The sequence below is a fragment of the Leuciscus leuciscus genome (assembly GCF_965113295.1).
Source record: "Leuciscus leuciscus genome assembly, chromosome: 22".
NCBI lineage: Eukaryota > Metazoa > Chordata > Actinopteri > Cypriniformes > Leuciscidae > Leuciscus > Leuciscus leuciscus.
Window position 1 is genome coordinate 25,922,432 of NC_138746.1, and position 14,480 is coordinate 25,936,911.

The 14,480-nt window shown below is 37.4% G+C and overlaps 1 protein-coding gene and 1 long non-coding RNA gene across 2 annotated transcripts in view; one reads left to right on the forward strand and one right to left on the reverse strand.

The window, feature by feature from the left end:
* LOC309487047 overlaps window positions 1–14,480 on the forward strand; it is a 188,968-nt gene that overhangs the window by 59,344 nt on the left and 115,144 nt on the right. The gene's annotated exons all lie outside the window — the stretch shown is intronic.
* Window positions 1–14,480, reverse strand: part of epas1b (endothelial PAS domain protein 1b) — a 47,390-nt gene that overhangs the window by 6,801 nt on the left and 26,109 nt on the right. Inside the window, exons 4-9 of the mRNA XM_082154456.1 lie at window positions 13,919–14,003; window positions 11,271–11,383; window positions 10,986–11,188; window positions 7,258–7,364; window positions 1,382–1,529; window positions 632–840 (exon numbers count right to left, since the gene is read on the reverse strand). Coding sequence (XP_082010582.1) covers window positions 632–840; window positions 1,382–1,529; window positions 7,258–7,364; window positions 10,986–11,188; window positions 11,271–11,383; window positions 13,919–14,003 — 865 coding nt within the window. The remainder of the gene's footprint in view (window positions 1–631; window positions 841–1,381; window positions 1,530–7,257; window positions 7,365–10,985; window positions 11,189–11,270; window positions 11,384–13,918; window positions 14,004–14,480) is intronic.

Genomic DNA, 14,480 nt, shown 5'->3' on the forward strand with positions numbered 1-14,480 from the left:
ACTTTAATACAATACAAAATTAGTATAGTGCCAAAAATATTCCCACCAACATAATGTTACAGAAAATTTTAGGGGATAAATATGTTAAAACATCCAAATGGCCTGAAGTGATTTTCTTTGTAAAATATTTGCTTATATTTGCTTAGTAATTAATCATTATTACATTAACAGTTTATTGCAATATACACTATACCGTTTAAAATTCTGAGGTATTGATGTTTTTAAGAGTTGTCTCTTATGCTTACCAAGGTTGCATTTTTTTTTTAATCAAAATATAGTGAATTAGTAATTTAAAAGAACTGCATTCTATTGTAATATATTTTGAAATGTGTAATTTATTCCTCTGATGCAAAGCTGAATTTTCAGCATCATTACTCCAGTCTTTAGAGTCACATGATCCTTCAGAAATCATTATAATATGATGATTTGGTGCTCATAAAACATTTCTTATTATCATCAATGTTAAAAACAGTTGTGTAAACCGTGATGCAACAGAAAGCTCAAAACAACAGCATTTATTTTAAATATAAATCTTTTTCATTATAAATACTTTCTGCCACCATGTTCCCTGATATCGGTACCATTGTAAATTCCATTTTGGGCCAAAACTGAAAAAAAATATTGTTCTCACCAAAGTCAAGAGAGATGATGGTGTCACCGGGTGTAGGTGCCAGCTGGGTGAGCTCTTCAGGCTCCTCTTTGAGTTTGGTGAAGAGCGCTTCACCTGGATCACTGCCCAGGGCTCTATTGCTTGCACTGAAGAAACTGTTCAAGTTGTGAGGCTTGAACAGAGACTCAGTCTGGTCCATAGAGAAGATCATGGATTTCTCCTCAACGTCACTATGAAAAGAGAGCACAATTTAAGGTTGATAGCTTTTTGTGTCACCACACATACAACGTTGTAGTGTAGTAGTAAAGTTGAGTAAGAAAGGAGTAGTTTTGGGTTGTGTGAACATTCATCAAACTTTCTCCTTTTATGTTCCACAGAAAAAAAATATTTCATAGTTTTCATTTTTGGATGAACCGTCCCTTTAAACTTTAAAGGGATAGTTCACCCAAAAATAAAAATTACCCTATGATTTACTCACCTTCAAGCCAGGAAGAGTGTATCTTCTCAAGAGACAAGACATTTTTTAATATAACTCTGATCGTATTCGCCTGAAAGAAGAATGTCATATACTGTACACCTAGGATGGCTTGAGGGTGAGTAAATCATGGGCTAATTTTTTTTTTTGGGTGAACTATCCCTTTAAGTTGTATTTTTTGTCTTTATTGGATTACAAGCGTCAATGGGCCAGAGAACAGAAAGTGCAGATGCAGTACAAACACATCCCAAGCTTTGTCACCTTTCAAATTTTTTTAGTTTTTTTTTTTGCCTTACCTCAGCACGTAGTTCACGCACACAATGCACTGGGGCTGGGAGTTGCGACTGTTGTAGATGACGGTACCCTGGGTCTCCACCCACACATAGCCGCCATTCTTAGCCAACATCCTGTACTGACCACTCACTGCCTGGCCTTTACTGCACACTAAAGAGGAAAGAGCAGAAGATAATGTAAAACATTTTTTTAGCGCACATACATTTTTCTTTACATGTCATTACATTTTCATTACATGTCTGTTCCAAATGCTTTCTCAGAGATCTCCAAAACAACATGTCTGATGACTTAGGGTATGACTATTGGGTAGCTATAACAAACTGGGACAGACAGCCAGAATGAAAGCTAACATAAGCAACAGGACAAACAGAGAGACGGAGACAATGAGGGATTGCTGGTCTGAGTTTTGACAGTCTGTCTCCATGGCACGTTCGCCCTGGACTTGGTCCAGATCTGTCGTGGGAAAGCATTGGCTTCGGGTCATGAGGTTCATTCCCGGCCAGTGCTTGCACTGCTCTGCAGGACGGCAGTGTTGTCGTAGAAAGCCTTGCGACTACATACGCGCGGTTGGAGAGGAAGTCACATAAAAAGATGTACTGTAGGTTCTAAGAAGAGGCAAGTGTCCTTGAGTCAACAAGTACGGCCCCACTAAATTTACATTTGTGCATTTGGCAGACGCTTTTATCCAAAGCGACTTACATTGCATTTCAAGGTATACATGGTACCCATGACCTTTGCCTTGCAAGCGCCAACGCTCTACTGTTTGAGCTACAGGAAAGCTACAATAACTTTAATGTATTATCATGCATATTGTTTAAAAATCTTTATTGTTAGATAAATAACCTTTATATAGTTAAAAAAAATAGGAAAAATAATTGTACACTACCGTTCAAAATGTAAGCATCAGTACGATTGTTTTCAAATGTTTTTGAAAGAAGTCTCTTAACTCACCAAGGCTGCATTTATTTGATCAAAAATACAGTAAAAACAGTAATTTCGTGAAATATTATTACAATTCAAAATAACTGTTTTCTGTGTTAATGCAACAAGCTCATAATCACGATTTCAGAAGTGAGAATTATGGCATTTCAGACAGCACATGAAGGCAGACCAGAGCTGTCATTATTTTTATCTCGCCATGCTCACCGTCTGCGTAATTTATAAACACGCAATTATTATGCACAGTACAGTCAGATGACTGAACATATAAGGCTGAACACAGCTACTGAGAGTTTCTACAATTTTCAGTGTGTGAGATTGTCCTGTTTTGTTGTTGCCGGTATGCCAGAGAATGAGGTATTGAGGCTCCGCCCTCTTCGTGAAAGGGGACCGGGAACACTAGCTCATTTGCATTTAAAGGGACACGCACATAAACGGTGGAATTTGCCGTTCCCCGCCATTGACGGGGAAACCATCCACCATTCGTGAGAAAAGGCTTTCCGTGTTTTCACTGTTATACGCTAGTGGCGCTATGACGTATCTTCTTAAAGAGCACTGAATCTCCTGATCAAAATGCATGCGAAGAAGATGCAGAAACAGGCGATCTCATATGTATACGTAAAAGAAACAGTAAACCGCATTTAAATCAAAATGTTACTGAATGAAATGTCGACCCAGGATGAGCTTTAGGACTGTGCAAGCATTAGGGGAGTTGATGTACTCAGTCTACTCCATCTGTGTTTTGATGAGCTTTCTGAATCTGATTTTTTTTTTTTACTTGATTTTCTCATGTTTTTTTTGTATGAAATTTACCCAGATTAAAGTGTTGCATGTTCAGATATTTATAAAAACAAAAATATTCTGAGGGCTATGAACATTTTGTGAAAATGATCAAAAACGCTGGCGGTGGCTGGCAACTTTTTCTTTTTTCTTTATTTTTTATTATAAACGCTGGTGGGGAAAGAGTTAACATGCTATGAAAAATTATCTGTGGGGTATTTTGAGCTAAAACTTCACATACACAGAGACTTATTTTACATATTTTTACTTATTTACAACATTTTTTAACTCTTCATTTTAATAATTTTTGGATAGTCATTCTTTGTTTTTACAGGCAAAATGTAGATGCTACCAGAGGCAAATTTTATGACGACGAAATCAGAGCAAAATTTCTCTCAAAAGTGAATGGGAGAGAGTAACAGAAAATCCAGAACCGTCACCCTGTATGAAGAGCACTTCAAAATGTATATGCATTTCCTTTCTGAAAAGTATACAATTCGTAAGACTGTGTCTTCATGTGTGGGAATGGTTGTTTTTTTCTAGTTGTTTGATAAATGATAGAAGCTCTTAGAAAGTTCAAGTGATGAAAATGAGCTCTGGTGAGAAAAGAAAGAGACAAATAAGTGGTGGATTGAAACTCACAGTCACGAGGCAGCCCCACTCTCTTCCTCTCAACAAGCCTAATCCAGATCAACACTTTTTTTCTCCTCTACACACTTTGAAAAGACTCTAATTACATGTTAACGTCACGGTGGACAGAAGCCACTCCACATCCAGCATCTGATTATGGAGCAATCTGGGACACCTGGCCAGGCTGAGGAGTACCGTAGCTGCCTACTGCTGTGTTCTTATCTCCTCTGTCACTCCTAATGGGGTTCAAGATGTCCTAATGGCTGCTACGGTCATCCTTAATAGAGCCAATCCAATAAGGCTCTTTTGAATCGTATTCATAACTCAAACATGTATGCGAAATGCAATTTGTCTGAAATGCAATTTGATTCGGGGGGTGGGTGGGGGTATATATCTCGTTGTTTGCTGTGTGCGGACAGTCTGTTTGTGAACGTCAACAGATATTAGGTTTCACCTCTGCTTAGCAAGAGAGAGAGAGATAAATGAAAGCTTAAAAGGCAATTAGGTGCAGGCAGCAGGTTGATGGTAAAAAGACAAGAGATGAGTAACTGTGGCTGATGTATATGTTGTATGTATTATGATGATGAGATTAATATAATATAATATAATATAATATAATATAATATATATATATATATATATATATATATATATATATATATATATATATATATATATATATATGTATATATATATATATATATGAAGAGTTCAGATGCAAAAGCCTCTAAATGCCATCTGAAATTTTCTTATAGAATGATAATTTTTATCAAGCTTGTGTATTTAAGTTCAGTAATTTCACTTAAATGACAATTAATAGGTAATCTTCATTGCCATTTAAGTGAAATTATTGAATTTAAATATACAAGCTTGATAAAAATGATGATTCTATAAGAAAATTTCAGATGGCATTTAGAGGCTTTTGCATCTGAACTCTTCATATATATATATATGTATATATATATATATATATATATATATATATATATATATATATATACAAACAGTACATACATGCATACATACATATTTCGGTCATGACAACTCTGAGTGTTTGGCATGGTAATGGATATGACAATATTAAAATGTTTGGTCTTGGTGGAATAGGTCTACGCTGCTGCTGTTGATTATTTCGAGCAAGTACAGGACTTGCTACTGCCAATACATACATGACACACTGATGTGAGCAAGTAAGACATGCTGCTGCTGTACAATAAAGCAGTGGTTCTCAACTGGTTTGGCCATGGGACCCACACGTTCCCATGGTCATCAAGCGGCGACCCACTTTTTAGAAATGTATAGGCCTATTTAAATAAATTTGTTTTTTTTTTAAAGTACCGTCCCCCTTGACTTAACATGCACATCAATTGTGAGAATATGAGTAATACTACTCATGAATAAACAGTAGGTCTATAAGGTAAGACTATAGCAATAGCAATTCCAAACTAGTTTTTGTTAATGCAATGTTAGTAAGTTGGTATGAGCCACCATAGTCATTTAAAAATTTACAAAATAACCCAAAGTGAAAATAAAGTGCCATTTTGGAGTTATGGAAACAACAGATGCCCATGGTGAACACAATACCAAAATTAACTGTTAATGAAACACGGAAACTGCTGCTGATGAATACAATGAACATCACTCCTGCATGCAAATCCTTCTCAGCTAACACATGGCGTACCAGTAACGTGATTTATTGGTATTGTTATTTCGTGACTTTCTAAATGACAGCATAACTACGACGATGCATGTTCGTAGTTGTTTTTGCATTTTATACTGTATATAGTGAAGTGATATACAGCGCACGCTGCCGCATTTATGCATGCAATTGAAGTGTGTGCGCTACTAGTGTACTATAACAGCTGATTGGACAGGAAAGTTACTTTTTCTGAAGTGAGCAAGTTTTCTGTAAAAAGCTATGAAAATAACGTTAGAATAATGACACTGACATATTCTCTGACAACATCTCATCTGACAGCAGCTACTGAATCAGTACAACGCGTTTTTCTCAGGCTATCTGACAGAAGTGTCAACCGCTTTCACGCAAGTCTTTCAAAATAAAAGTCTTGCATTAGAAAAACATTTAGAATTAAGTTTTTTTTGTTGATGACGTTGTTTATTTGACTGCACACTCCGCGACCCACTCAGAACGATCTATACAGGTGGAGCTGGGGAAGGTGGAGGGTTTCTGAAAGTTGAACAGCAAGCTCATTGGCTGCTGATACAGCAGGAAACAATTAATGTGATTGCAAGGAGATTGAGTTTAGGACCTATCAGCATTTGGCAACCAGAGTTTCATGACAGAATCTTTGTGCCGATTAATATTTTTGTGGAAACTGTGATAAAATAGAAAGTTCAAAAGAACAGCTTTTAGAATAGAAATCTATTGACCATATGCGCCAGAGAAATAAGTGAGCAGCCATCTTTAGAATGTTGTGTTTGAACTTCTGTTTATGGGGTAGCTCATTATATTTATGGCATAGGTGTCGAAGAGAATTTACTTATTGTAGAGTTAATGAAAGTTATCATGAGCATTGTCATGTTTGAAGCGGATGTCAAATGTCAGCAGACCGGGAAGATTTCAAAACAAACAGTTCATTCATAAATCCGTAAGATCTTACCTTCATGTTGTGGAAATACAAGCTGGAAGACAGAACACAACGAACGCAGCGCTGAAAAGAGTCGGGGCTACACAATGTCTATGAATGTCTTTACTGTCACTTTTGATCAATTTAATGTATTCTTGCTGAATAAAGTATACATTTCTTTAAACTAAATATTTTATGAATGTACAAAACTAAAAAGTGTGGGCTGCCTCCCTCTTTTTTCTTTTTAGAGAGTCTAGGACACAGAGACAGATATGATATCTCACATATTTCAGTGATATCTGTCATGTAGTAGGGACATTTTATGCATGGTATTCTGAATAAATAGTTTTTCAACAAATGTATAATTATACAATGGACAATGAATGGGATTCAGAGTATTATGAAACCACTGGGGAAAAGAGGTCAATAGCTTTATGCATTCAGGAGCGATATAGAGATTGCAAATGTGTACTTGCATGTGTCTGCATATGTGTAAGTACTGTACATATACTGTATAGACATGTTGCTGTGAAGTTTCAGATATCAGATTGCAGTTACACACAGAGTGGTTTAATGCTGACTTGTTCTGTGTTAAAGGGTTGAAACAGTAAACCTTGGGAATGCAAACCTCGCCACCTGTGCTGACCTGATCCGCTGCTCTTTCTTAGAAGCTCTTGCTTTCTAACCACACTCTCTAATCCTCTTCCCCGGTTCGCTCACATGGCATTGTTTGATGCACGCAATGGCAAGGCAATGTTAGGAGTGTTTGTGTTTTGAAGCAGTCATAAAATCAAACATGTGCACGTGATTTTCTTTTCTTAAATGTGTTCGATTATATCCCAATAACACCTACTTGAAAGTGTGAACTAGTGAAAAAAAGTTTGTAGTTTTACAGTCTAACAGAAGCTAAGTGCTGAAGGGGGAAAATGAATGACACATACGGTTCTGGTGGCTTTTGGTGACGTTGTCGGAGTCCAGGGCGTGGTAGAAGTCATATGCAGATCGACCGAGAAGATCTTCAGGGCTGTAACCCATCAACTCAGTAACTCTGGAAAAGTGAGAGGCAACTAATATTAACACAGACATTAACACACACACACAATTGGTCTAAAGCTCTCAGTTATTTTCTTTGATCAGAACAAGATTAGTATGTTTTAAGCCAATTTAATAATGATCCATTTCATGTGATTTGTTTGGCTGAGTTTTCAGAGACCTAGTGTTTACTGAGGGTGAATAATTACAATTAATGAGAAATCACATATATATGAAATATTTAATATATCCTTATATTAAAGGATACTATGCATATGACAGAACTGTATATGGAGAAAAAAACTTTACACTTGACCAATTAAATTAGACCTGGTGAAGGAAAAATTTGCTCTGTACTAACATCTTTATGAATGTACTAATTATTAATATAATACATATATTTATTGTTAATAAAATCAATAGCTCTGGCAATTGTTTGATAAGTCACACTTATTGCCGATAATAAACACACACAACCACACGTTTCATTCATGAAAAAAGTGCTACCTTGAAATAACACTTTTATATTTTATTATTTTGTAATAATAATAATTTATTAGTTATTAAAAATAAAAAATTAATGGCTCATTCATTTCTTCCAATTTTGTTATAATTATTTTTACATAACATTTTCCTCTTCATGGTTAAAGTCATTTTTACTCTTTAATCAAGAGCACAAGGCAATGTGTGATTGTGTGTAATGAATGTGACGGGTATTATTTGGTTATGAAAGTGTGCGTTTGGTGTATTAAGCTGATCCTTGTACTGAAGTTACATAATGCCAGACAGCTGCAGGTCACTGACTCTGTATGCATGAGTGTGTCTGCAGGCTTCTGTTCATTAAAGAGCCCTCTATTCTCCTGTCATTGAACTAACCACCTCTGAGCTGATGAGGCAAAAGAGACGCACACACACACGGAGACACACGGATACAGGGACAGACACACAGACACACACAAATAGACACACAGACAGACACACAGACAGACACACAGACAGACACACACAGACAGACAGACAGACAGACACACAGACAGACACACAGACAGACACACAGACAGACACACAGACAGACACAGACAGACACACAGACAGACACACAGACAGACACACAGACAGACACACAGACAGACACACAGACAGACACACAGACAGACACACAGACAGACACACAGACAGACACACAGACAGACACACAGACACCTACACAAAAACAGGTGGGTTTTTTTCCCATTATTTATGAGAAAAATGGGAAAAACAGTTTAAAAGCTATTTTGAAATGCAACAACTAGGTTGTTTAATGAAGGCCTTGGACTCCTCTTTCCCTAGATGCTGTGCTCCAAAAATGAAATAACCATGTTTCAGACCAATCTTCTCTAAATTTGTGTGCGCTGACATCATAATAATGACCATAATTACCACTGGATATGTGGCTGAGTAAGTGAAATTACTCTACTTTTCTCTTATTCTGAAGGTGACATAAGTCAGAGCTCTTCTAAGAACTTTTCAACATTTAACCAATCATTACGTCCATTATACATGTCAAATCTGGTCTTTAATAAAATGCTGTTTTTCCAGTTTTTTTTCCATTCCCTTATGTAAGCTTTGCAGACAAACAGTCCATTATCCAACATGTATGCAGGCCAATTACATGGCACTATATTTTTGGCACCAATTTGTAAGATCTCTTAATGCCTCTCTCTGTTAACTTCATCAGCAGGGAAGCAGGTTTAGCGTTGTGGTCTGGCGTTGTGATTATTTGGCGGGGCATTAATCACAGAAAACATGACGGAAAACACTTTGAACTATGCGTGTACTGTGTAGGGAAGTGAGTTAATTGTCAGAAGAGTCAGGATGAAATGTAACGGTGTAAACAATGCCTGTAATGTTCAGTGATGCTACTGAAAGTCAAACATTTCCACGACGACATGCTCGGGCTTGGAGTGTCAACCGCATTTAACATGGCCAATTAAGGGTTTCGCTTTGTTTCCATTTACATATTACAAGTTACATATTTGTCCTGCTGCAGATGGTGACAATTATATTTTGGCTCATGTACTTTTATCTATACCTTGGCAACTAACTGAAATAAAGTTTAAGCTTAAGTTGAAGTAAAATTTAATTGAAGTCATTAACAGGAATTTGACCCTATCATACACCCTGTACAATGCAGCGCCAGGCTCGCAAGTGCAATGCAGCGCCAGGCGCGACGGAAGTGTTTTTTGCTAGTTTCAGTCCGACGCAGTTATCGGTTTCACGTCCTGCGCCACGTTGTTTAAATAGCAAATGCATTTGCGCCCATTTCTTCGCCCGTGGGTGTGCTGGTCTGAAAACGAGGTGTGTTCAGACGCATTGTTGGCGCGTTGTTATTTTGAGGCAACTGAAATAGACTGTGCCATTGACCAACAAAAAACAAATTTTCCTGTCGTTAAACTAGCAAAAGTGGATTCGGACACGCCCTAAGTGCACTTGTGCCCTGCGCTTTAGACCATACGCTCAGATCGCCCAATGTGTTTATGTTTAGCATTAAAGGGATACTTCACCTCTGGAAAGATGAATGTGTATTTAAAATAGGTCATTTATGTAGAAGAAATGTGAAGAAATTTTTGAATTTGGAGCTTTCTAGACTGAGAAAAGCCAGAAAATGTATTTTTGGCTTATGTGGATGAAAGACAACAACTCCCAGAATGCACTTGCTTCGCTGCCCTAGGAGGCCACTCCCAAGCCACGCCTACCGGTTACAGAGCGCAGTTGAAAACAACAAGGATTAGCTACTAGTGAGTCTCCGTGACGAGTTTGCCGGGGATTTCGAGATCGCTCAAAATGTCCGGGATTCGGCTTTTGCGTTCTACAGTCGCCATTCATTATGTTTACTGTGGCGAGCAGGACGAGACTGAGGTGCGCGGGAGAACGGCGCGAGGCCGGTGGCGTCATTACTGAGACGCATCGGTCTCCGAGGAGCGGGAATTTTCTTAGCAATGTTAAAACGCACATCAACCGATCACTTGTTTAGCGTTCATGTAAACACTACATTCAGATTCACCAATCGGAATGAATTCAGTTAGATTGAAACAAAAGCTGTGCATGTAAACAATGAATGGTGACTGCAGAAAGCAAAAGCCGAAACGCGGACATTTTGGACGGCCGGACATGTCCGGGAAAAAGAGGATGGTAATACCTACTACTCAGCTTTCTCCTACTACTCAGCTTTCTCCACAGAACAAGAGCCTGCTATTTTAGCTTCCAAAGAAAGACGGCTGACACTGTGTGTACATTCTGTGAGTGAGATCCCACCCTCTATGGGTGGGTTGAACACATGCGGAACAGCCTCTCCTACTGGCTGTAGTCTTTAGCCTCTGGCCAGAAAATCCTCTGATGACGCAAAATGAAGATTTTTGCGTCATCGGAGGATTTTTTCCAGACAAAAAATACATAAATCTCTCCTCTCAGGGGGATATGAGGGTGGAAAGCACGGTAATTCGAAAATACTACAGGTTTTCTACTAATACAAAGCTTAATGCTAAATCCTGAAGTATCCCTTTAATGAGTGACTCCAGTGTCAAATGATAATACAATTTACTCAAACTGCACATGTACTCCAAGAATGCAGGTTTGTGTGTTTGGAGAGGGGAGTTACCTGTCATCACAGTAAGTAAACTTCATGTCCATGCTGTGGCGGCTCAGAAAAGCCTTGCTGTCTAGTGGTGTGTCGATGTTTGATGGATGGGCAATGGGCTCGCACATCATGACCACACAGGTGAGCGGCGGCTCTTTAAAACCACAGAGCACTCGTGTGGGACAGCTGTTACACACCTTCAGGTGCCCTGTGCAGTGCAGGACCTGCAAGAACAAACATTATCTTTATGTGTTACAAAAAGCCTGACTCCATGTCAGCGCTTGTCCTAAAAGAGAAGTTATTCACCTTCCAGCCGGCTGACTTGAGGTTGACTGTACGCCCGCGATTCGTGACTGTGCATTTCATTCTCATGAAGAAATCCCTCTCAGTGTTCAGCTCCTTGCCTTTCTTTCCCATGCCTGCAGATTAACACACACAGACGTTTACTTAGCTTTCTAAATGTGGACATTCCACAGACGTAATGGTTTTTATACTGTACAAACTGTATATTCTATCCCCTTAAAGTAACCCTACCCATCACATAAAACTTTCAGCATTTAAAAAAAAAACTTTAATTACTTCATTTGTATACCAGTTTTACAAATGGGGAGGTTTTTGGTCACAATTTTGTTCCCAAAAATGACACCCACACAGCATGAGCAATATGATGTCATATGCACATGCTCCGCCCACAACCGCTGACAGACTGTCCCGTATTAGCATATCTCCCCCTCAGCCATTTGTATACTGTCTGCCAAGGCAGCACTTTGTGTCTTGTGTCAAACAGTAACAAGTATGTAACAAACTTTACATGAAGACTCTAAAGACTCATACCAACTTGTGGAAAATGGGCATCCGATGACCCCTTTAAAATATCTTAATTTGTGTTTCGAGGATTAACCAAAGTCTTATGGGTTTGGAACTGATGTAAATAACACAATACAAAATAAAAAAAGATAAACTAACCCCAAGAAACACTGTGTTCCACAGAGGAGAGAAAGTCATACAGGTTTGGAATGACATAAGGGGGAGTAAATGATGATTGATTTTCAGTTTTGGGTGAACCATCCCTTTACATATCTATAAAAAAGATCTATTATCCATTGAAATATCTAGATATTTCAAAGCCCATGAGTTCAGCCTTAACGACAAAGTCAGAGACACCATGAGGTCAGAGTTCCACCGCTGGTCAATCATTCATCAGCAGCTGCTGAAAAAGAGGGTCTTGGTTTAACCACACACGACCACATGACATTTTCAACAGCTCGACCAACAACTCAAACGAGAAGGAGCGACATGCTGCAAAGTTTCATCATAGTGAAGGTGGCAAACACCTGAAAAAGCACAATGAAACTTGACCTTAACACAGAGGAGAGATGTTGAAAGTAGCATGCAGAGAGGGGTATGAAAGTGTGGAGGTCAAATAAAGGATACACAGAATAAAAGGGGAAGGGGTTGTGGGTCTGTTTTTTGAAGGAATGATTGTTTTTTCTTCACATAGCTAATCCTCTTCTATGAAGCTATGTGTTTTCTTTACATTAGGCCTTTACATACTTGTTTTTGTATTTCTGAAAGTCTGTTTATAGAAGCGATAATAAAGTTTCTTGAGAGGCACATATGTTCAACTCGCTCCAGCTCCTCTTCCTCTAAGATGATTTGAACTAAAGTGGTTTTACGCGTAAAGGAGAAAAGCCCATAAGAAAGCGTGTGAAGTAGATGTTACATGCAGAGGTCATGCTAAACTTTGCTCTGAAATGTTGGATGCTTTCACACTAGAGCTTTTGGTTGGTAATTTAGAGTTTGGTCTGTTTGGTTGGTGTGAATGCGGTTTTCCAGTACCAGCGATCTGCACCAAAGTCCATTCAAAAGGAATAAATGTATCAATAAACTTGGTTCAGTAAAATGTAAAAAAAATGTGAAATGGACTCAACAGCAGGGGTACTAAAGCTAAAAAAAAAATTTAAAAAAAATTGTTACTTGAAATAAAATCAATGTTAACTGGGAAAAATATACATATACACATACACACACACACACACACACACAAAATCACTAAAAATGAAATAAAAAATGAATAAAACTGTAGACACTAAAAAACTAAAACACACAACAAAACAAAAACAAACAAAAAAAATCACCTAAACGAAAAATATACAAAAAATAAAAAACTAATTCAAACTATTAATAAAAACTATAATAGTATCTTAAAGGAAAACGACACTGCTCAACTGAACATGGTCTTCTCACCGAGTGAAAAGAAAATCAGAAAATTCTAAAAACTTACATACATGTAGTCAATGTACATTTCTGCCATCTCCGTCTCTCTCAAAAGTTCTACTCATCTGCATCTGTTCATTGAAGAACTATTTTGGCTAAACTGATCATGTTTCTAGTTTCGAGTAACACATTTTACCATGCAGATTTTTCCATGAAAACATCACAGAAATTAAACAGATTTTTTGTCAGGGGCTGTATATAGGCGGACTTCTCCATATCACTCCATTTATCTTCTTCTATTTGACTGGCTGATATTGCGTAGTTGCTCTTGTAGTCAATTGTTATATTTGTGATAACGCAATGAAACATGCCAAATAGTGCAGGCATAATTTTTGGTCAGGCTGTCATACAAAGAAATTATAAACGCATGCAAAAATAAGAAAGAACCAACAAAATATTAATAACTCATTATGTTGTTGTCAATGTTTTTGTATAGTAAAAGAAAACCCGGAGCTGTAGTTTGCCTTTTTTGCCAAATAATTTTGTAATAATAATACCTTAACCAAGTTAAGTGTTTTGATCTTCAATCATGTTTAGAATATTTTAAAAAATATAGAATATTTTCCTCATATTTGAATGGTTTAATCAAACTTTGGAACAAACAGGGTCATGAAAAACATACTGTACATACAGCAGGATTTGAAACTAGTGAGGCTGAATAAAGAAAAGTGACATACCGGCTTTGAGGCTGAGGTTCTCGCGGATCTCTTCATGGTCACAGGGGTGAGTGAAATCAAAGATGCTGTGCCCTGTTAGTTCCACCTACAGAGAAAGACATGCTGATGATGGGTAAATCTCATGAAAGCTCTCATTATATAACACCACTGTTTAAAAGTCTGGGGTTGGATTTTTTGTTTGAGAGAAATTAATACTTTTATTCAGCATAAAGGGCATATTGAAGTGATCAAAAGTGGCGCTAAAGACTTTTATATTGCTTTTATAAATGTAACTTTTATAAATAACTTTTATAAAATATGTTTCTAGATCACCAAATCAGCATATTACAATGAAGTAAAGACTTGAGAAATGGCTGTGGAAAATTCGGTTTTGCCATCATAGGAATAAATTACATTTTTAAATATATTAGAATAGAAAACAATATTTTTTATAACAATATTTGAAAATATTGCTGTTTTTACTGTATTTTTGTTCAAAGAAATGCAGTCTTGGTGAGCATAAAAGACTTCTTTCATAAACACTAAAACATATTAAAAACCCCAAACCTCTGATCAGCAGTGT